The 23620-nt window shown below is 44.2% G+C and overlaps 1 protein-coding gene across 17 annotated transcripts in view; it reads right to left on the bottom strand.

Moving 5' to 3' along the window:
- EIF4G3 (eukaryotic translation initiation factor 4 gamma 3) overlaps positions 1-23620 on the bottom strand; it is a 152422-nt gene that overhangs the window by 17652 nt on the left and 111150 nt on the right. For 15 of the 17 annotated variants that reach the window (XM_068658534.1, XM_068658535.1, XM_068658536.1 and 12 more), the window contains 13 exons: positions 21267-21355; positions 19095-19344; positions 16318-16475; positions 15056-15181; positions 13798-13908; positions 9701-9871; positions 8481-8678; positions 7608-7754; positions 7086-7322; positions 4755-4859; positions 2886-3018; positions 2035-2129; positions 340-433 (listed from right to left, as the gene is read on the bottom strand). In XM_068658534.1, the coding sequence (XP_068514635.1) occupies positions 340-433; positions 2035-2129; positions 2886-3018; positions 4755-4859; positions 7086-7322; positions 7608-7754; positions 8481-8678; positions 9701-9871; positions 13798-13908; positions 15056-15181; positions 16318-16475; positions 19095-19344; positions 21267-21355 (1914 nt within the window). Of the gene's footprint in view, positions 1-339; positions 434-2034; positions 2130-2885; positions 3019-4754; positions 4860-7085; positions 7323-7607; positions 7755-8480; positions 8679-9700; positions 9872-13491; positions 13606-13797; positions 13909-15055; positions 15182-16317; positions 16476-19094; positions 19345-21266; positions 21356-23620 lie in introns of those variants that run through there. The other 2 variants (XM_068658537.1, XR_011089472.1) reach the window with 2 other exon arrangements.

Here is a 23620-nt window from a genome sequence, read left to right as displayed (position 1 = left end):
TCCTGGTGAGCCACAGGACAGGTAAAGCAGGAGGATACATCTGCTTAGAGCTAATTAGTGGTGGTGGAGCCTTGTGCAAACTGATTACTTACAAAACACCCCAAACCAACAACCATTCAACATCTATCCCGACTGCACCTTCTGTTTTTCTTTTCTGAGCTAAGCGCGCAGCTCAATCTCACCTCAAACAATGGATGCACCTACTGAGGGTTTGCTGTTGTGTTAGCATTGCAGTACAGTGTGATTTAAGAAATGTATTTGTGAGCATTCCCACCCAAACCCACTCCTGGCAAGAACAGCTGGTAGAAAAGCAGAGGGTGAGAACTTGTCCTGACTTACCCATCTCGCTTGCCTTTGCTCCACCACTGCTGCCTTTTCCCCAGCTGCCCAACTGGGCTTTAGGCACAAGCTGAATCTTCTCATCTATTGTGGGCTGTAAAACACATCAGGACATGTGGTTACAAGGGAAAATCTTGCATCTTATTTACAAACAGGCTACTTCTTTTGTAACGATACCCATCATGTGAAAACCAAAATACACTTTAATGCATTTTTGGAAGACTGAACTCTAGCCAAAGACAGAGAATATGACCAACAAAGGTCATTACAAACAGCCTCTTCCGAAATGTCAATGAAAGACATTTATAATGACCAGGAACTATGAAGCTCACTAAGGAGGAAAAAGTCCAGTGTATCAGTACCCGGAAGACATTCAGATTGTTTGTGGTGAGTAAAATGGTCCTGTGGCGTCCACTCCACCTACCAGTCATGGCTTTGGGGGAAATCTGCACAGTAACAAACAGAATTTAGAGGGCAAAGAACAACAGTAAGTTTCAAACTTGAAGGGAAAAGTAGCCTCTTGACAAGAAGAGAACATTGATTTTACAATGCTCAGTAGGCGAACTTATTGACAAGAAGGTTGTGACCCTGCAGATCTCTTTGTATGAGCTCTTCTCACCTCCCAATAATGCTGCTGCTGTGGAGCTAGGTCTATTTGTACTGTAATTGCACTAAACGGAGTAGAAGGACTTTTCCCAGATGAGCTGTAAGCCCAGACAAAAGCAGGCTGGATCCCTCTTGGTAATTAAGTTCTGGAGTCTGTTTTATGACTTCCACAAGGAACAAACTGAGCCTGATCTGCAGAAAGGCTGCAGTCTGTCCAGGTTCTACTTTACAGCTCTCTGAACATCCGGGCACTGAGAGTAAAATTCAGGGAGAGTGACATTAACTGGGACACAGGAATGTCTGGGAATCACCCTGATTTATGTCAGACTGAGTTCTCCTTGGCAAAAAATCCCATGGCTGTTCTGAAGACCATTTACATAAGAATAATCTCCTAGCCTGCCTAACTTGCAGCCTGAGATAAATGCTGCAAAAACATCACTCCAAAGGCAAATAACAGGAAGGTGCTCATATGGAGGATAGATGTGGAATTGGATCACATACTGACAGATGTAACTGCAATGAATACAAGTCTAGAAACATGGTAAAAGTGGACACAGTTCTTCTCATACTACCTGAGTCTTTTAAGCCTGGAGTGCTGCTATCTGTGATATGATAAGAACACGTTTTCAAATTGCACGTGGAATCCTTTCTACTAAGCAGCATCAGAATGGGTCTTAAGTATTTGAGGCAAAGGGTTCATACTGCCAGGTGCTTGACACTCCTATAACAGTCCTTTGATGTGCTGCATCAGCATCAGACAGTTACTCACTTGCATTCTCTTTTCATCACTTGATAAAGTGCACTTTTTCAACTTAGAGAACTTCTGTGTCACTAAAAGGACACTACAAACATAGGCAAGTGTATGTGTACTGCTGTCCCTTAGAACAACCAGAATATGCCTCAGGAACCATTTAGAAGGCAATGGAGTTTTCCTTTGTGCATTTTTTATGCACAGTACTAACTCTAGGTATTTAAAATACCCCCAAATCACAAATTTTGACCTGTGAACACTGTAACAGTCTCTCCTAGATGGAGGGATGCAATCTGGTAAGACCTTGGCATCTGAATGAGTCCTGTGCTGGCACCTACCTTGGTGATTTTAAGGAACTTGGTGGGGTCCAGCACTCTGCTGTTCTTTGCTCCCTGCACAGTGTTCCAACCGCCTTCATCGACCCGCTGGACACCTGCCAGACAACAAACACAACCACCTTCAGCTCGTCCCCAGCAGGACCCTGGGAGACTCCAAGTTCAACACAAGGAGAAAAAGAAGATGGCGTGCTTCTATCCAAGGAAACTAAGACCCATCCAAGTAGTCACAAGTTCCTTACCTTCTACTGATACCAATTTCAGAATAACTAAAACAAAGTCTCTTGTATTTTCTTTATGGCCTGTTTTCACAGCACTTTAATAATCCTTCATATTAAGGAATTCCAAAGATGACACGTTTCCATGCGCTCCTCAGTCCCAGTCTTTGTTTTCCCTGCTTGCTAATCCATTTTACTAGAACATGTGCCTTTATCCCCAGAATCCGTACTGAAAGCTCTCTGTGCACTTCTGCTCTCACTGGCACTTTTATACCACCTGATTTCTATTTGTACTCTACTGGATATTTAAACATCATCCTAGTTGCAATTTGTTTTGAAGCTAATCTACACTTCCATAAAATTATTTCCAGCCTTTTTGGAAGGGAAGACACTGTTCTGATCAGTCATGCTGCAAAACAGTGCCTTGCTGTGGCTGGACAAAGCAAGGAGCATGCGTTAAGCCAGCACAAGGGGCTACCATGCCTCAGGAACCAAGAAGATTTGCCTGGTTTGGCCCTATGCCTCCAAGAAACACCTGTCACTTCAAATTGACCTTCAGGTAAGCATCAACTTCAAGGGCCAGTAGTAATTTAAGGTATTTTAAAAGCCAAGCAGCCAACTTGGCTTTTACTTTACCCGGTCTCCTTTTCTCTTTGGTCATGAGTTGCTGGACCTTCCTCTGTTCTTCTTGCTCTTCAATCTTGGCTTCTTTATGAATCTGCTCGATGGTCTTTGGGCCTTGGTCTGCTCTCCGCGAAACCCAGTTACACTAGGAGAGAAACAAATGTGCTCAGCGATACTTCTGGGAGCGGAGCATTGGAAATGGGGTATTCCAAGTACGGTGAACAACGCCTACCCCGCCACTCTTCTGACGTGTTAGTGGGACGCTCTCAGAGGGACTGGAGAAAGCTTTGTGGAGCTGGGCAATGTTGCTGATGTGGTTACTGCTGCACCACAGGTCAGAGGTATATACTCTGTATGTAGGCTATGGTGTGTATATTGGTGGAGATTGAAGGCTGGAGTGAGGACCTGGCTTTGGAGAGACATGACTGAATTCAATCCATATTAACCCCTAGCACATTTCCAGCTTTCCAGTCTTCCTAGGTCAAGGAAGAGATGAGCTAGAGGGGGGCTGCTGTTACTCTCACTCTGTTTATTATTGACTGTGCTCATTGGAACCCTTCCTCCAAGCTTGAGGAAAAACATGAAACTCTGAAATTTAGAAGTGACTGCATTTTATCTGGAGATGGTGCTTTGTCACTCCAGGGGTCGTGACGGCTAAGAAAAGAATCTAGCAGAGAGGTGGAGATGTGTCTCTGCGAAACATTTCTACTGCTTGATGTGTCTATTCAACCATACACTTCACAGATCCATCTATCCCCCAAATTAACCAGACTACCTCTTAATTTTGCTACAACTTCAATACAACTTTTGAGATCATTATCTTTGCGTACCCTGTAGTTGAAACAGTGACTTCGGTCTGTACAAACCCCAAAACAGCCATTTGAGGTAAGAGTAAAACCCACTCAGGGCTTCAGTCAAGTGCTGTCTTGAGTCTAGTACTGCTAAAGCCGCGCTGCTACCAAAGCACGTGTTGTAAGGGTGAAATTACAGCTATTTGGGAATGTTTGTGCAAGGTGCAGTCCCATTTTCAGCCGGCGTGCAGACACCCTTCACTGAGACCCCAGGTCTAACACCTTGGCTTTGTTCAAAATCCTGCTGGGATTACAAGATGGGCAGGCCCGTGCCTGCTCTGTGTGTTTTGACATCTGTGGACAGGGTACTTCCTACTCATCAGTTAAGGAGTTTGGTGTGGACCCACCATCACCGCACTCCGACAAGAGCACAGATTTCATTCGCTTTTGCTTAACATGGTATGGCCAGGAAACACCTAGCAGATGCCTACCTGTAGCAGCAATACAGGCTAATATGGGGTTATTGCTCTACACAACACGTGTTGAAGAAGAGCTCTCATTTGTTTTACAGCCACACTGACCCCCCAGTTTGTGGGGTACGCATCCCACAGTGCTTTGGTCCCATCAGAACAAGTTAGTGCTGGCAGGGAACAGCTACACCCCAGAGTGCACAGGAATGACTGCAGCTAGGCAGTATGACTGGCAGATGGGAGCAGAGGGGCTGCCGTGGCAGAAGAACATCCAAAGCCTGTCGTGGGGAAAGGGTTCAGGCATGTCTGCTGTAGTGGGGCCAGACCGGTGTTATCAGAAGCTGTTGTGTGTGCGTGTCTAACAATAAGATGAACTGAAACACCCAACACCATTTCACCCGTCTAACAACTTAATAAAAAAAAAATAATAATAATTAAAAAAACGGAAAAAGAGACGCTCCTTATTAAACAGCCAGGCTTCTGGGATGATAAAGAGCACAAATCTCCCCCTAACATTCCACTGTTGCTGTAACTTCCATAATCCCTGATCTTGTGTCAGTGTCCTTCCAGCCTAGACGTGCAAGGGAACACGCTCTGTTATTACTGGAGTTGGTACCTACCAGCCTTAGGTCTATTACGTCCTGAAGCATGAACCGAATCCTTGAAGATGTTTTCCTCTCTTTCACAATCTTCTCCATCTGATTAAAATACTGGTCCATGCGAGGCTACACAAGAGAAATGTCATCGTCAGTGTATCTTGGAAGACAGTGAACATACTCCCTGAGGTGGGGAGTCTGTGGGCTCAGTACTATAGCAGCTGCATGCCAGAAGCCCAGCGGGGGATCCAGATCTGCTCCCTGCAGAAGGTGCTTTGGGGTCTTGTATGCACCCACAGGCTGGATTTGAGTGTAATGCTCAACTGCATGAGTCTGCAGACACCTCCTTCATTCAGCACACACTTCCATTGTATTTTTAATTACTCAGATTATCTACACTCTCTGCATGTACAGAATAAATTTGCCATACATTAAAGAACTGGATGTTCTTTTTTTCTGTGGCACAGTGAAGCCACCTTCTGGCTAGCTGCCACCAGTAAGAGGAGTCCTGGTTCTACCTATCAGCTCCCCCTTTTCGTACCAGCAACACGTGCCCATCTCAGCCCAAGAAAAACTGGTTAAGGGAACTAAATAGCCACAAAATTAACCCTGCAGACACCGTTTCCTTGCTTTACCCCGGAGCCATCTCAGCTGGGGTCAGGCAAAAGGGGGGGGAAGATGCACTGCCTCTGTCAGCAAGCAGCTGTTTAACAGGCTCAGCTGTGGTACAAAACCCCACGAGCACTATATCCCATCTTATTTATGCCTTTTCTTCCAAAAAGTGATGATGTAATGAAAACAAATCTTCCCTAAGACGCAAAGTGGTATTATTACAGAAGCCTTCACCAGGTCTAAATTTGACTTGCCAGGCTCTAAAAAAACTCTTTGGCTTTTTTAAACAGCTTCATCTGTTTTAAAAAGTTTCAGGGCAGTTTTATAAAATGTTTCCCACTCCCTTCATAAAGAACCTGCTAAATCCTTTTCTTTACACTTAAACAAAGTTTCAGCTAAGCAAGCGAAGTTTTCCAAAGTTAGGAATGATGGGAAAAATATTTAAAATGGACATTTTCCAGAAATTTTAACAACATTTTAGCTTCAATACAAATGCGTAATTAAGTGTCTCCCTCATTAATAGAAAATAAATAAAGGATTCTCTCTCCATCTTAATAGAAATAACAACCCAGATGGACAGGACCCAGGCACCTTCTCACACCCAGAAACATGACATCTGAAAGCATCAACCCTTGGTGCAGCTTAGGGTTGTGGAAGCAGCCAGTGCACCAAAAAAGTTTGCTTTTCCTCTGTTTCTGTGCTACTAAAGACTAAAACATTGTCCAGGACTTATCCAACATGACCTCAGCTACTGCTTAGAAGTCAAACCCTGTTTTCTTCCCAACGCATGTGGAGAGATTTAAATCCCTCTTCTGGCACTTTCAAACCTGCATCAACAATGCACATGCTACTACGTAATGATGTGGGTATTTAGTGGTGAACTGCAATTTTTTGGTCAACTCTCCACAAAATGGCTTGAGAAACTGTTTCTCTGAGGATGCCCTATGCAGATCAGAGCTGATCCACCGTGATCCCTGCAACCCAGTGCACTGTAAGGGAACTCCCTGCCCTGAGCAGCTGAAAACAATTAGCTCCGTTTGTTTCCAGAGCTGAATCCAACTGATTTCTGGCAAAATCCGCAAATGCTTTTTCATCCCATGCCTGGCTTTTGCAAAGGAGCAGCAGATCGCCTGTGCCAATAGAAGCTCAGGGAGTGCGTAATGCTCTGTGTTACACACACATTTGTTGGGAAGTCAGGAGGAGGATGCTGGAGCAGTGCAGTTGCAAAACAGCTGTTTCACTCCAGCATAGCTGGAGATGACACAAAATAAATGCATCTGCCAAAATTCAGGTTGGGGTTTAAGGCAGCTAACAAGGTGGTGTGTTTTTTAGATTTAACATCGAATAATACATTCAGTGGTAGAATTCCTGGGTAATACAAATCATCAGCAGCAAAGAAACTGCTTTAATGTTTTAGAAACTACAGATAAGAAGTAAAATCTATTTGGAAAATGAAGCACAGGGTATATGTCAAGCACGTTTAGACTATGTGCTTGGATGAAATACTTGGAAACATGTAATGATTGGATTACACTGTTGAAAATGGTACAGAGTATTAGAGAGGGACTGAGAGGGGGGACGAAGGCCAGGTAGTGATGAAACATCCATGGAAGAGTGGATGACTTCCTCATGCTGTACAAATATTTGCGAGGAAAAAATAAAATCTCCAATAAAAACACTCCACACCCATTTTTCCATCCTCTGCCCCGCCAGCCTCATTACTCCTTTCTGATCCTGCCCTACCTTTGCTTTCTCAAAGTCCAGGTCCTTGCCAATGGTAGTTAGCAGGCGGCAAAGGCACTCAAGGGACTCCTCATCGTGGTTTTTCAGCAGCTTTACCACGCAGTCATGCATGATCGCCTCCGTCAGCATTTTCAGTTTGAAAAGCTCGCCAATGAATTTTATATTCCCAATGGATCTCCGTCTGGCTTTGTCCTTGGCCTCTTCCAGCTCGTCATGGAGCCGTGTCTTCTCCTCTGGCTGTAAAACAGAAAAACAGCTCTAAAGAGCATGTTCAAAGAGCACAGAACTCTTCAAAAGAGCCGGTTTTACAGACCTAGTCACTGGTGTCCCTATTTGCTCTTTTTCTCCTAAGAACCAAAAAGAGCTTATAAATACACTAATCAAGGCAAATATTTTTAATTACATTCAGCCAAAGTGACAGAATGAAACTCAGCTTCAATATTCCCCCCCAGTTGACTGCCATCTTCAAAAGGGATCCTTTTCAGAGGGCTCTGAGAATTTATGGGGAAATATACCACTTACAGTGGTAGCAGCTTCAAGTTCTTTCTGTTTCTTTTCAAAGACATCGTCGTCAGCTTTGTCCTTTTCAAATTCCTTCTGGCAGCGGTTTAATAGCAACTTGCGGAAATTTACTGTGCTCCCAGGTTTGTCTGCCATGGGCACTTTCAGCTGTAGGAAAAGGAAGAAGAACATCAGCAGAAATACAGCTAAACTCTACGTACAAGCGAGATTTGTTATAAGCTATCCATTACATTTTATTATGTACTTCATTTTCAGCAATGCAAGTTTGCAAGGCCATGACAGTTAAGCAGCATGTCATGATTTCCAGCGGAGTTTTAGATTCCATATGTAAAGTCACACTCAGAATTTGGCTGACGCCACCTCTGCCTGGAGACAGATTACATTTCCATTCATGGAATCCTTTAAAAAGGCCCACTGCTTAAAAACTCTGCTATTACACACTGAAGACCCTGAAGCTGTGCTCCTTCATTGTACGGCACAGCAAATCATCAGCTGGGGGAGGAAGGGGATGTTTTGTCCCAACCAAGCATCTGACAGTTAACTGTCCAAAGCTTGGCTCTGCACCTTAGGCTTCCCTTTGAAATGAGAGGGAGAAATTGGACTTCCAAACGTGACTCACAGCATCTTGCGACCAGGCACAGCAAAGCGCTCGGTGCCCTTGACTCCAAAAAAAGCGTTACTCCAAGCAAAGCCTGCCATGGCCAATGAATGTAGAGGAAGAAATATGTGATGTAAATTATTTTTATTCATGTTCAGAAACCACCCTTTAAGTCTGCCCTTGCTGCATTTATATTACTGCTTATCAGTCCTCAGGGATAAGATGCAGAATGTTTTCCCTGAGGAACTTGCTATCTAACTTTGGAAACCTCTTACCGTTACAAGACATCTGCACATGTTTGCATACGCCACAGAGAAGCTTGGTTCATCAATAGCCTTCTCAAAGACCAGGTCGATGACTCCTTTCAGCCTCTCTTCTGTATCTACTGTCAGGTCTGTTACTTGCTTCATAAGCTGATTGAACATCTGGGGTGTCAGCTTGTTCAAGATGCTTCGTACCTTGCGGAACAGCTCCTGAATGACAGGACAACTTTTGAGTTTAAGCACAAATCAAAGAGGCATAGGGTGGCTTTGAGCAATGAGCTAGGCATTTTGCAGGTGAACAGAGAAGATGTCCTGTAGGACTAGGATACTGAGGTACATAACCACACATCTGTGTACAGTTCAGCTCCAACCATAACTCAGCTACCGGCTACTACAGATCACAGTTCACAGTTGCAGTGCCGTATTTTTGGAAATGCCCAAGCACTTTTTTTCCAAGCACAACAGAGGCACAAAGCCTTGCTGTCACCCAACTGAAATATTCTTCTCGGTTATCAATTTAGCTATGAAATATAAATTAATACGGGAGTGATCATCATCTCTCTCAACCAGGGGCAATCAACTTTTTCTATATTTAAGGCTTTCTTTTTAAAACTGTCCTGATGATAATTAGGTCAACAAGGCTGCTGTTAGCCCTGGGAACAGAATTCTAGTGTCCTTCACGACTACCTCAGCTTATCCTACAAATTAGAATTTTCACCACCAGGCAAATAGCTCTACCCAGAGAGGCTGCCTCACAGAGGAAAGGAGGGGGAGAAAGACAGAGAAAGCTTCAGAGAGAGCGTGGTTGGGTTGGGCAGGACAAGCCGAGGGAATCTTACAGAGGAACCTCAGTACTGCTGAGGTTCAGCACAGAAACGTAGTCTAAAAGGGGATGAAAAGCAAGTTCTGTGCTGGAAGTCTGAGGTTGTTTGCTTTAGAATGGAGACTGAAAAATTCTACTAAAACAGCAATAGAAAAAACAGCTCTGGAGGAGAGGTAGTAGGTTGTCTGGTGTTCCCTATTTAGACTGTCTTAATATACAGGACTGCCATTTAAACACTGGTTTGAGAATAAACAGATGAAAAAAAAAAGATACAGGTAGGGGAAAGCTGCGATTCAAACTGGAATTCATTGCCCTTTTCCACTGTCTTACACAACAGCAAAGGCAAATGATCACCTTTCTTCTGTTACAGACCGCTGTACTTGCTTGAAGTGCTTGCTCACACTCTCACCTGGGTTTTGACATTTTCTGGGTCCTCGGTTTGATTTTCTCTTTTCAGGCTCGGCTTCCAGGCGTTCTCTGCCTTCTTCAGGTGGACATCCTCTTTCACACACACAGTGATAATCTTCCTGGGCTCTCTCCTCTGGCCTGGCTGAGATCTCCTCGGTCCAACATTCAACAACTAGGACAAAAACATTCCTTGTTATATCCCCTTTTAAACTCACATCTTGATAAATGTTCCAGGGGCACAAGCCAACATATGCTGATGGCAACATCAACAATCACCAACTCATCCTATGACTTTTAGGACTCCCTCCAAAGCAACCCGCTGGTCCAGGTTGGTCAGAGGGAACGTGGAGACACCAAACATGTTTCTCCCAGGCAGCCTTTCCCGACACAGATGTGGGATGACCACTGCCTTCATGGCTCTGCTTCCACACTTTGGCGATGCCCAAATACTACTCAAGCGCTGTGGAACTGAACCCAAGTGACCCAAACAGCCTCTTGGAAGCCAGGAACCATGCAGCTCAGACATTGTTGCAAAGAGTATTTAAGGATTAAATCCTCACAGGTTTACTTCAAAAATGCCATCCCAAGCAATCAGGTAGTGATTGATTAGCAGCTCTGGCAAAAACGCTAAGTTTTACTGGAGCTTGCTTCAAACAACAGAGACGTTTAAGACGGGAATTACATAAAACACACTAACAGAGCACCAAGGGCTGCTCCTGCACTAAGGAAACGCAAATCCTGACAGGTACGGGTCAAACTCTCTGTAGCTTCACAGAAGAAGAAATGGCAACATGGTACTTTGTCTGAAACAGCATCAAGCAATTCTCTGCAATGCTGTATTGCTCCTCCTAATTAAGTCAGACCTGAAAAACTCCTGAAACCGGGGAATTTTTCATCAGTTGTACTAGCGATCTGGCAGAAGGCACCCACAAAGTCCCACCTCATAAGCTGGGATCTTCTGATTAAGGACTGAACGTATCCAATGTTGTACTGATGTTATTTTTCACTTATGTGCTCATATTTCTCAATTAGTTTATTAGAAATGTCTTACCTCAATGCAAAAATTAGCGCAATAAAACCCCATTATCAAAGCCTGTTATTTTCAACAGAAGTAATTAATCTCTTCAGTGGACAGAAGGCAACCTCTACGTCAAAGATTGGGCCAGTTAAAGCATTTCTTTGTTCAACAGAGTGAACAAGCCAGCATCAGAGAGGCAAAACCATCTCAGTTACTCAAACAGCTTCACTGAATACATGGGCAAAGTGCTCTCACAGCTGGTGCCTCACATGTCATGCATCATCCCTTAACTGACTTTGCACATCTGAAAACAAAACTCCACCCTCCTTAGGCTTATATATGCAATTTGAAACAGTGGGCTTTGATGAGGTAAATGCGTGCTGCTGCTGAATGCTAATGAACATAATCACCACCGCTGCTGGAGTTCTCTTGGGCTTCATTATGTGGTAACAGCATCAAAACAAAATGCTGTGGGAAGACAACCATCTCGTGCCAGGACACGCTTGGTACACCGAGGTGAAGCACGGAAAAGGGACACATGGTGCAGCACGTCAGCATGCTGCCCTGGCACCTGCCCTGCTGGAGCGCACAGACACGAGCCTCAAACCTCTGTGGGCACACACCGCGAGGGTAAAGGAACAGCCAAGTCAGTCGCTCCCCAAAAATCGACAGTGCAACGAGTCTGCAAGTCACAGGAGCCTTCACAACAATTCCAGACGGACACCTTCCCCATACAGTCGTCAGACACTCCCTACAACCTCTTTGTTTCCACTGAGAACATCTGCCCCTCAAAAGACACCGCTGTGATGCAGTGAAGTCCTGCATCTGAGCATCGCCCATCTTAATGCAATTTGATGCAACTTGCAGCCACTTGTGCTGCCCAGATTCACACCGTGCAGCAAACATACAGCCATGGAAAGAGGAAACGTCCTTCCCACTGAAGTATCAGACAGTAAAGGAACAGGAAAGTGGCCAGCTTCAGCTACATGCACTAGACCTCATTATACAACTCCTTGTCTGCAAAAAGCCCAGGCTGGCCACATGCCCTGAAATTCAGAAGGTTTGGGCTAATTTCCACCAGGGACACGGGCAAGGCCAAAGAGAGGCAACCTGCAGCTGCCCCATTTCTCTTGCACAGAGGTAACACTGGTCTGAAGGACCTTCAAACTACAGCCAGGCTGTAACGCGTGAGAAGAGAGAGGCAGAGGCACGACCCTTCTGCGGGGCATGGGTCCACACAAAGCCAAAGCATTTGCTTTCTGAGCAAATAACACCTCCCTGAAGGCAACGATTTTATTTCCCTTGCAAAATTGAACGATGCAGAGACCATTCACGCCTCTCCTGAACATCAGCATGTTACAGGGGGAGATGGAGATTGTCCTCATGGCTTACTCAAATCTGACTGCCTTGGAGACCAGACCTTTAAATGCATTAATAAAACAAAAGCTTTATTTAAGATTATGTTCTTTTTTTTTTTTTTTTTTAAATGTGTGAATAAACTTGGTTCAAACTAGCTGAATGTTTCATTACGTTTTAAAAGCAGCGAACAGAAGCCTCCTCTAATGTGTATAAAATAATATACAAATCATAAACTTTTAACAGAAAAACCTGGCTTTTTTTTTTTCCAAATTTACAAAGCAGCAAGTTAAAGAGGCATTTGAGCTCATGCCTGGCCTCCTTTTCATAACCCAGACCAAAAAATAATAATAGTTCTGTAACACCTGTGATTGTGGCACTACAGCTTGCACTGAAATAATATTTTCCACCAAAGGCATGGAGAAGTGCTTACCAGATGTTACTACATTAATCTGAATTACCTGTCTTCCAGATGAACAGGGGAAAAAAGGAAAGCAGAAAGACACGGACAAGTCTCCTGCTGAGGAGCCAAAAACTCACAGCAGCAAAGTACGACCTCGTGCTCTACCTTATGGTCCACCTCTGCTCTTAGGACGCAGCCATAGGAATGTTTTAAAAACATCCAAAAAAACTAGAGAACTGCTGCTCCCTCTAAGTACAGTCTTCTATAGCAGAAAGCGAAATTGAGGTTAGACGCCAGGAACAACTGCCTTCCAGGGAAGCACAAGAACCCAGGCGACTCAAGTTTCCACCACCAGGGACTTTTATGAGCCATCCCAGACACCTGTCAGGAAGGATAAAAGCAGACACATCCTGCCTTGGCGTGCAGGAATGGACTGCTCCTCTCCAACCATATTTCTCTGTTAGCATCTTGTCACCCAACTCTCTAACTTCTTCTCTACACCAGAACATGTTTATTAGTTGTATTTTCTTCCTATGTTGTGATACTCCTTATGTTGTTTGAGTTAACATGTGTTAGTTCTAAAAACAGTCATACAACACATTTAATGAAAAAGAAGGAAGGAAAGACAAAGCCAAGGAAGCAAAATAAAAGATTTTCACGTGCCGAAAGCTTGTTAGCACTAAGCTGCTTGACATTATTTCAAAGGCAAGGAATAGGCAGTGGGTTTAATGGTTTATGAGCATGGCCTGTGTAGATGTGGAATGACCAAGTGGACAGAGCATACACGCAGATTTTGCCATGCTTTACAAGAAGATAACATCTGATTTTGTTTGGGGCTGAATACCCTCTCATCCTGTAACAACTGACATCACAGGACAGCAGGCTTATTTAATAAGGTTACCTTCCACCCCTCCTCGAGGAAGATGCAAAGAAAGGCTCTACTCTTTAAAGGCGCAAATGTAAGATGTATGTTATGTGCTGAATGCTCCAAATGAACGGGGTAAGCAGGACTTACCTTTTCTCCCCCTTTCCATAGGTCTGCAAAGTGCAGACCCCTCGTGGATCCCGCTCAGGCCAACGTCCCAGCATGCCCTCAGCTGGTGATGTCCCACCCACCACTGAAGACTGCCTAGAGGGGTACAATGCAAGTCTTGTTTCTTTTTTTTTTTTTTCTTTTTTCTTTTTTTTTTTTTTTTAAACAATGTTGCACCTTTTTGTAAAGTTTTCTGCCAGTCATTCTTTATCAACAGTGGTCGTTATGGAAAAAGACAACTCTACAAAAAGGTGCAAAGATGGGGGGAGGGGGGGGGATTTGGCTTACCCCTATCGGCAGGTTCCTCAATGGTGGGTGAGGCGAGACCAAGAGAGGGCATGCTGGGGAACCGCACCGAGCCAGGGAAGGCAATCCAGGGTTGCTCTGCACTTTGCAGGCCTGTGGAAAGAGAAAGAGCAATAGGGATGTTACCAAGGTGCCAAGAGGCTCGGGACATTCAGCGCATGAAAGGACAGAAGGCGCCGGAGTACAACCTGCAGCCCACTGTGGAGTCGCTAAATATAGGAAGCGATGTCGACCTCAAACAGCATCAAAGTTTCAGGACCGGGTCGTTCTCTGAGACAAACCGTGACACTGAAGCTACTCGAAGACACAGACGCGCACCCCAGAACTGAGGCACTGGCCACAAGACCACTCTCAAACCAGAAATATTACAGCAACTCAAAGTCTGCATCGAAATCGCTGCATTTGGCTCCGAGCCTCCTGGAAATCTGCACACTTGGAAGTCAAGGTTATTTAGCAAACTTCTTTGAAATGAGCAAATTTGAAAGGTAAATGATAGATACTTTATTAGATGTATCCAGGTAGATAAATTGAATGTACCTAGAGAGACGAATGAGAAGTGACTGCACCTAACTGAGGCAGCTGCTGTTCCCCAGCTGTGGCTGACCTAGCCTCTCGGCAGGCACCATGCTGGGGGCACCCACACACCCGGGACAAGTGATGGCACAGGCAGAAAGTAAGAATTCACAGAGTTTGGGTAAAGCCAGACAAAGGGCAAAGACTAGAACGTAAAAGGAAAGCAGATGAAAAGACAGGAAAACTAGGAACAAAGCGATCAAAGCAAAGCAACAAGTAGAAGCGTAGAGAAAGCAAGGACATCCACTTTGTTAATTATTATTTGGTTTGTTAGTAAAACCTATTTGCTCTATTGGCATTTTCTATGAGGCAGACTAATGTGAAGACGCATGCTGACACAAAGCTCATGTCATTGTATGAATTACGTGTGTTCGCACACGTGCCATTGCCAGGTCCACAGTATGGAAATGTTTCCACACCTCTCAAGCAGGAAAAGGGAAGGAGGAGATCAAACACATTTAAGACCAATACATACCAATGAAAAACGTCTGCAATGTTTTTCTAATTTGCCTACATTTTGACAGCCAAGAAATATCCCCTTTGCATTCAGACCAACAAAACCAGAACCAGTGGAACATTGGAAAACGCCCAAAAACGTGAGGATGGACTTCATCAGTGCTTCAACAGTAAGGCCAGTTCTTAAATTAGCAAGCTGGGGAAAACTCACACTTCCAGATACGTTTCTTCCACCGGAGGTTTGCCTCCCAAAGTCGGCAAAGGCTGGCGTGAAGTCTGGTCCTCGAGGCAATATCCGAGGGTCCAGAGTTCTCAATGGCAATTTTGGCTGATTGACCTGAGTCGTGGAGCAGAACAAACAGGGCGTTGCAGCCATCACAAGCCTACAGACAATCTCTGCTAAACAATAATATTCATATTCAATATCTAAGCCAATGCTTTTAACAAACCATGCTAGTTTTTTGCATCCCCATTTACACTAACATACACATTTAATTTAAAATATCTCCTACACAGGTGACTGTTGTGGAAATATGTGGAGTTCAGAAACATTTCAAGGCTGAACATGACTTATGGAAGATAAAATTATGCCAACACAAGCCTGTCTTCTGCAATATGAATGTAATGGTCTTGGTTCAGGATCACAAAACTGCCACCTTCCCTCAAACAAATGTCTTCTGTGTTAGCAAGACAGATGGCTGACCGAGCAAAGGCAGCTCAAAAGCAGACTGAGCAGTAAGAAGCAATCACGGAAATCTAGTAGGTAGATGAAACCATTTTGGGACCAAAGCTGTGTTTAACAATTTGCCTGGGCATGAAATTCAGAGTAGAAATGTTTCTGCACATGAGAATTGCCTACATCCTGATCTGTGCTTGAATCTTAAAAGCAAGCCTGTGGTGGTTACGTTCAGATCAATGAACTGCACCACTCTGAGATGAGAACAGGGTCTTGGTGGCAGCACCTCCACAATAACAAGTATTTCTATAAGCACAGATATACAGCGGAGAAAATCACATCTGTAATAAAGCTGGATAAGAATCACAAATGTTTTTGAGAGCTGAGGTTTTAATGATCTTTTATTAGATCAGCTCACAAATACTGACACAACTGTTTCAGACCAAAAGAAGAGTTTGCCTGAAAGCTTTCTATGCTTTCTAACTGTAGAACTGATCTAATCAAATACACTGCCTCTTGCTTTGCTAACATCCTTTGGTCCTGATGGCTATCATACAGCATTTTCAATTTTATCAACCCCGTAAAACTTAATCCAGGACAGAAACCATTAAGAATATCTGTGCTTCAGTTTTTAAACCATCTGTGCTCCTTCATTAGTCAACAAGACCTTTTATTCAAAGAACTTTGTGATGCAACGTGAGCCAAGTATTTACCCTTGCGGATAAAATTCTGCGTCAAAAAGGGCAAGGAAGCATGCGTTAGATATCTTTGTTCACTAACAAAGAGACTTCACGTACCTGTTTTATTGGCTCTCCTCTCACCTTGTCGAGAACCACATCACTTATGGGAGGCAGCCCTTCTGGCTTTTGGATACAGGCAGGCATGAACTGGAAATCCAGCAAGAACTCCCTGTCGTACTGCTTCTTCCCGTCCGGGTCCAGAGGCTTCCACTGCTCTATAATGAAAGAAGTTGCTTGAGGAAACTTCAGAGGTAACAAAAACCTCTGCTCTCAAAGACACATTTCTGTTAAATCCAAGGGAGGAGATTGCTAATGCTGCTTAGGAAATTTTAATTTTATTTTAATTATGAGGCCCACTAGGCAGCGAGGAGAGGAACACACATCACGTTAAAGGAACACAGAAGATGGGGAGCACCCAGCCAGCTCCAGCAGCAGCAGCATACGGATCTAATAACTAACTCCAGTTTTAACTCCAACTTTCACTCTCTCTTGTGACATGAAGAAAAGGGGATGATTCAAGTTGCTGGGTGAAAATGAGGAAATTTAAGAAGCAATTTCTGTATAAAAAGGAGCAATAAAACAATGGCACTGATGTGGTTGAGGAGAGGGCCACGCACAACAAAAAGATCCTTTGAAAACATTGAGCCTTTGAAAACCCATCATGAAAATAATGGTGGAAACTGGAAAAAAATAAAATAAAATTCAAGAGTTGCGACTTTCCACCCGTTTATTCTGAGGGACTTCTGGGAAGGAGAACTGTAGTGTGGTGACAGAAGGAACCTTGCCTGATGCAAATCAAAATGTAAACCTACAGCCTACGTTTCAGTGCAAGGAAAATTAGCATCTGGTAGCCTAGAGACAGGATTTTCTTTGCTGGCTGTGCAGTTTGTTTGAAGTTAGAAAAGAAAACATCAACTTGTTCATCAGCCAGGTTGACCAGTCAGGCCCCTAAGTGGGAGGCATGTTTTTATCTGAAGGAAAACATCTGTAGGAGATGCCGCCTTTGTATTTCACCGATGCCAAGTGGTGGTGTTTTGCATTTAATCAGCCAGTCAGGTTTGCTGTTACGGTTTTCTCTTGTTTCTTTATTTTGGTGCCTGATCATCAGCTTTAGGTCTCTGGGTTCTCAGCACCCTTGACACTGCAGAGGCTGCAAACGGGAACTTATTTCAAGCGGTGGGTTTTATTAACTGGGAATGAAAATACACAAAAGTAATTAATTTTTTTAAGCTCTTTGCACAGTTTTTCTTCTTCTGAGCTTTGTGATTAAAGGGTGCAGAAACTGATTTGGCTGGCTAGCCATGCCCCAGCAGCTGAATTCCCGGCCTGCTGCCCATCCACCGTGCCACACCACCCTCCATCTATCATGGAAAAGTACCGGCAGCAACAAGAAACAGTTTATATGTGCAGCTTCCTTCTCCTGGAAAGTTCTTCACAAGCTGTTCTGACGTGAAAAGCAGCTGGGAAATGTCACGAGCAGGCTTTCGAGATATTCAGTGAGTGGAGAGACTGGGATCAAACAAACAAGTCCTCCTACCAAAAGGCAAAATCCCAATCTTTAGAAAGAGCAGAGCTGAAATTGAGGATTATTGCATCAAGTGGTCAGCCCTGCTTTGCAGCACACACGTCTGATGCACGCTGCTTTCCAAAGGATCAATCCAAGCCCTTCGGCTAAGTGGAAGGACTTCCAGACCCAACCGAGACCACTCCGACTGCATCGAGTGTTTCAGAGCCGTGGCTGATGAATTATGGATTAACTTCAAGATGTGCTTAACTAACGAATAGGTAAGCTATCATAAGTGTGTGGTAAACTATCAAGAGGCCTCTGTGTTTTCTCCTAACAATACAGCAGTACAAAATTAATAAAAGAAAAGCATCTCGGGTCCTTGTTAGAACAAAGCAGTGCAGAAATAACCGTACTGTGATCACTTAATGGTGGTGCCTCTTCCCAGTACCTTGTCTGCCAGGCTTTCAAGGTCTTTCCTTATTTTGTTTTATACTCCTAATTTCTAAGGCTCCTAAGAAAATGACTTAATTTATTTTGAGGAAGCTCCACCTGAATAAGAAATCACTTAAAAACTGGTAGCAACTGAAAAGTAAGATGGTCTCAAGGTCTCTTTAATGAGGTGAATTTATAGAGGTTCAGGCCTCTGAATTAAATATCTTAATGAATAACAAGAAAATCCCTTAGGTAGGCTATACCCAGTGATAACCAGCAACAAAAACACAAGTGTCCTTTGAGTCCTCACTTGAATTATTTTATTCAGAAAAACTGCATGCCCATAGTTCAAGAGCAGAGCCTGGACTGAAAACCAGGCACTGTTTCTTTTCTTTTTCTTATGCTTCCAGAAATCTGAAGGTTTACAGAACTGTTTAGCCTGGTAATTAGATGTATACACACGTTAAGTACACAGAACTTGCAAAGCTTTTATTTAAAAACTGTGCCTGCTTATGCAAAACTTCAGGGATTTTTCTCAGCTGGTAATGACAAGGGAACCGGTTCACCATCATTTCCCATGTGCTGCAGCCAACATCCACACGTGCAATAAATTCAAGAGATTGAGGATTTTCCCTTCCTGTCACGCCCTGTCCCCTTACTCTCCTCTTCTCTTCATTATGACAAGCATGAGGAAAAAAAATTTCCTCCTGTGCTCCCCCAGAATGTCTCTCAGAGCCTGTATTTTTGTGAATCCCAGGGGAGCTGGACGTGGTGAAAACACTACACCCTGCACATCACCACTGGAAACAGCCCTCTTTCCATGGGTAAGATGCACTGCACGTGAGCAGTCCTCAAAGGAGAAAGGCAAAAAAACAAGCAAGGGTGCAGTATTTACCTGGCTTATATTGGTACGTTGGCCCTTCACTGGAGCTCTCTGTGCAGCCTGAGTTTGCATCGGTTCCTTCTCCCTCTGAAACACTCTCAGCACCGTTACGGACAGGTTCTGCTTCCTGTTCTCCGTTTTCTTCCACAGGTTTCACTTTTTTAACTTCAGAGGGGTCTTTCTCCAGTTGAAACCCATGGCTCATTTTATCCTGTTCAGATTCAAGTACTTTGTCACCTGAAAGTTCCTCTTCTACTTTAGACTGAAGCACAAACAGAAAGAGAGGTCACATTAAAAACCCTACCAAAATTCAAGGCATGCAAAACGGCTCTTTGTTTGTTCGTATGGCACGTCTGTGCCTAACAGGAACATATATACCTCTTAACAGCGCTGTGTAGATCTGTAACAACACACAGAATAACCAGACCATTCACCGATTCGCTCCCAGGATAACCCACTGGTAATTATTAGTGCAAATGAAGAGACTCAGCGTTATCCATGACGTGCCCAGCGCCTTGGAGTGGCAGAGCTGGTAAGCCCTGCAGCATTGCAGCCACGAGTTACAGCTCACAGTCTGAGCCTAGGAAGACCACCTCTCTTCTCCCCTCTCCCACAGCTCCTGAGCTGCTCTAAAGAGAATGCTGCACATGCTTGGGGAGGGGGGGTCCTTTCTCTAAATATAAACTGCCAATTGGAGCAGATCCCAGTGAAGAAGGTAATGTAACATGCAGCCACAATTCCGCGGCTGCTTCAGAAAAAGCAACATTTTCTATAGCGTCTCTTGCTGTTAATTTTGGAGCTCTCCAGGGACACAGCCTTATTCTGAATGCAGACAGGGAAGGTGCCAGGAATGCCCTTCTCCTGGGAGGAACCGCAGCACATCTAACCATTAAACAAAAGAAATAATTAATCTGGGATGCGCCAGGAGAGGCTCTTGATCCTTTTGGCTCCTTACCTAAGAGAACTGCGTCCTAAAATGCTTTTTGCAGGTTTTCAAGGTAAAATGGTATGATGTTCTTCCACGTACATTTAGCATTGGTGCGAACACCACACGGCCCAGGAGCTGAAAATTCTCCAGCAAATGACAAAGGAAACGCACAGAGAGAACCTGCTGGCACAGCCCAGCAACATCCTCTGCTCTCTGGCTTGAATACAAGCACAGGGAGGCTTTTAATTTCCTTGCAATACCCCACCATGAGCTCTTCTGTTGACCACAGACCAGCCGTTGCACTGTGATACTTCACATGCAAGTGTTTTAAGCATCTCTTTTCTCCCAAATAGAGTGGAAAGCACATACTTGTACCCCACTCATTACATGTAAATTAGCCTGTTTGCTGTTTCAGTGGAGAAACTGCAAACACTCACTCACAGGATGAAGTACTGTCCACTAGACTCAGGATTTACTCTGCAGCACCATGCTTTTAGATAGATTCCACGGTGTTTGTCATAAGGGAAAGTTATGCAGTAAACAGCAGATGAGTAACAAAGAAAACCTGGAGTAACGACCCGGCCAACATCGGTTTTCACACATGCACCAATACAGGGCAGCCTGAATTTTTAGTTTTTGTTGTTGTTGTTTAATTTTATTTTTATTTTTTAATTTTTATTCTCGCATCCCCTTTGTGATACATTCTCACAGCAATTTTACCCAGGACATTTAAACAAGGAGGTTCCTCCTGAAACATCCCTACCAGCATGGCAGCAAAGGAGATGTTCTCAATTCATCTAACTACTGGCGAGGTGGTTTTTCAAGGAAATACCAACTTTTCCCAACTTCTTCATCAGGTGGCCATCAGGAAAACACCATCCTTTGGCCATGACATCACAATGACACCTCTGTGCAGCAAAAGAATCTTCCAAATGTCACCACCATGGCCTTGGGGTCCCCACACAATGCCCTTCAAAGGATTCAAACCCATTTTACCTGAGGACAGCAGTTACAACTACATGTTCTTGAAGGCTGGAAGTGATTCAATCTGGCAAGAATGAAGAAAACTGGATTTCATCTATCCCCTGTTGAAGCCCTAAGTTATCTAAGGATGCTGGGGAATATCACAGTTCTCCCTCCCCAAATTCTGCCTTGGTTCCTTGTGAGAGATCGAGGAAGCAACGTGCCTAAAACACCCTTTCAAGAGAGCAACATCATCATTAAATTTGGAAAAAAGGAAGACTGCTCCCTCTTACCTCTGTTTCCGCCTCTGTCACCTCATCAGTGGCTTGGGTCCGGTCTTTTGGTTTCTTCCACATCTTTGGTGCAGTTACAGCTGTTTGGGCTGCAATACAAGTGTATGTCTATTACCACACCAATCCTATGGAACACACGGGCACACGGGTGATGTGCTTCCCTCTTGCGTGCTGGTTTTAACCATACAGGAAAATGAAGCAGCCACAGCCTTGCGGAGGATTCAGCTTGAAATAACCACTTTTTGTTTCAATGCGGTAATAACAAAATCGTTAGAGCAACATTAAAACAGGATAATTGTTTTACAAGCTGCTCATTCAAGCTCAAAATGGTACTTCTGATAGCAAGGAGTTTACCAACACTACAAGGATCATGTAGGGCTAAAGAAAACCTTCAGCAACTGATGATTTTTTAAAGATCAGGTGCTGGTGAGGAGCAAAGGTTGTGCTCGGCATATTTCTCTCAAGACATATTTTAAGAATTAGCTATTGTCTGAGCCATAAGCATAAACAAGCCCCAAATCCTAGTGTCTCAGCCACAAGAACAACTCCAATCTCGCAGCTCTACTCCAGCAACCCAGCTCTCCTGAGCTGGATTTATATCTCAATTTAAAGGCAGGTTAACAACTCCACTGTTCATTAATTTTCCTGGCCAACTGATTCAAAGAAAATACCGTATAATATTTCAAAGATCAGCAGTGATTTACTCTAATCAGTTTTTTTCCCCTGAAGGGTAAAAGAAACCACACAATATATTAAGAGGAGAGAAAACCATTAATCCAATATGCTCGTAATTTGTTGCCAGTGTTACCGACTTAAATTCTGATACTAGGCACATATGCATATTTAACAGAGTGTAAATAGAATTGATTTCATGATTGAAGTTTACTGCAAACAGATTTGCAGCTCAAGCCTTTGGTTTGTAGCAGACACTATGGAAAAGCACCGTGTGCATGTATTTTATCACCGTAAAACAGAATTTGGAAAGGCTCTTCAGCTACGGAGAAATAGAAAGAGCAACTGGAGACACTTAACAGTAAGTTTGCAATTGCAGTGCGATTCTTCGTGGGCTTCCTATGGGCAGGGAGGAAATGGGCTCTGCTGCCTTCCCACTGCCCCAGGCACCCGCCCCGTGTCTCAGTGCTCACACGGTTTCACTGTTTTGAGGGTGACTGAGGGCTTGCAGAAACATTGTGGTCTGAGGAATCAATGCACTCAGCACCTGGTCTGAACACGAAATGCAGCGGGAGCTATCTTCACTGATCAGAGTGCTAAATGCTACAGAAGTGAATGTTAATAAAAACAGGAGTATAATTGAAATATTCAAACATTATCCGGTCATTCACAAAACTTGGGCAATAAGTCTCACAGTAACATTATTTACAACATTAACTGCACTAAGGAGTAACACAGTTCCTATTTACAAGCCCTATTTACACCAGGACAACGCAGAGCATTTTCTAAGGCTCCTTTTAACGGGGGATGCGAAGGGCCTTTACGAAGCAGACCAAACACCCCGGTGGGGACACCAAGCCACCTGCTCCACTTGCACAGAGGTTTGCGGGGAGCTGGGAAGGAACCCAGCCCTCCTGAGCACGGCACCAGCGAGCGACCGGGTTCCCTGCAGCTCCCAGGGGAAGGCAGAGCCAGCCCCACAAAATTGCAAAATGGGTTTGCCTTGTGCAACAGGAGGTCAGCTTTACAGGAAGATCACATTTCCATCGAAAGTGCACTGTGTGTGCACCACAGCACGTTGGGTATTCTCACCAACAGCACCTGGAGCGCAGACCTGAGCCTGGCACCAGCCGCAGGACTCCACACAGGCAAGAACCACTGCGATTCAACCATGCACAGACCAGGTGCTGCCACGGCTCCAGGAATCCAAAGTGGCCACTAAACCAGCTGGAGGAAAGCCAAGGAAGCCCCCTGCTTTTCCAGGGTCAGCCCATGGCTGCAGGGCTGGTGCCAAGGTAATGATTTCTTGCCTGGGAAGGCTGTCCCGTAGTTCTGGGGGATGTCTTCAAGAAGGGTGCCACATCCACCTGTGTTTTTATCGTGCTGGCAGCAGGTGACGAGGGGAAAGATGTGACCGTGCACAACAGTGACCTAAATACATGTGGATGGTTGCAGCCCTGTCTGAAGTACAGGACAGGATTTGTTTCTGAGGCAAAGGGGGGAAAGAAGGGAAAAAAAAAAGTTGTTTTTGGTAATTTGTGCTATACGGAACAAATCATGTGTTGCTATAGCCAAGTAATTTAAAATAATGATTATCAAAGTTGAGCAGTTATGCAAAGAGATCTGAGAACTGCAGAGCTGCACAGCTCTGAGTGCAAGCAACTGACAAACTCTGCATTTAA

Source organism: Anas acuta, chromosome 22 (assembly GCF_963932015.1).
Source record: "Anas acuta chromosome 22, bAnaAcu1.1, whole genome shotgun sequence".
Classification (NCBI taxonomy): Eukaryota; Metazoa; Chordata; class Aves; order Anseriformes; family Anatidae; genus Anas; species Anas acuta.
This window is presented reverse-complemented; position numbering and strand designations above follow the sequence as displayed.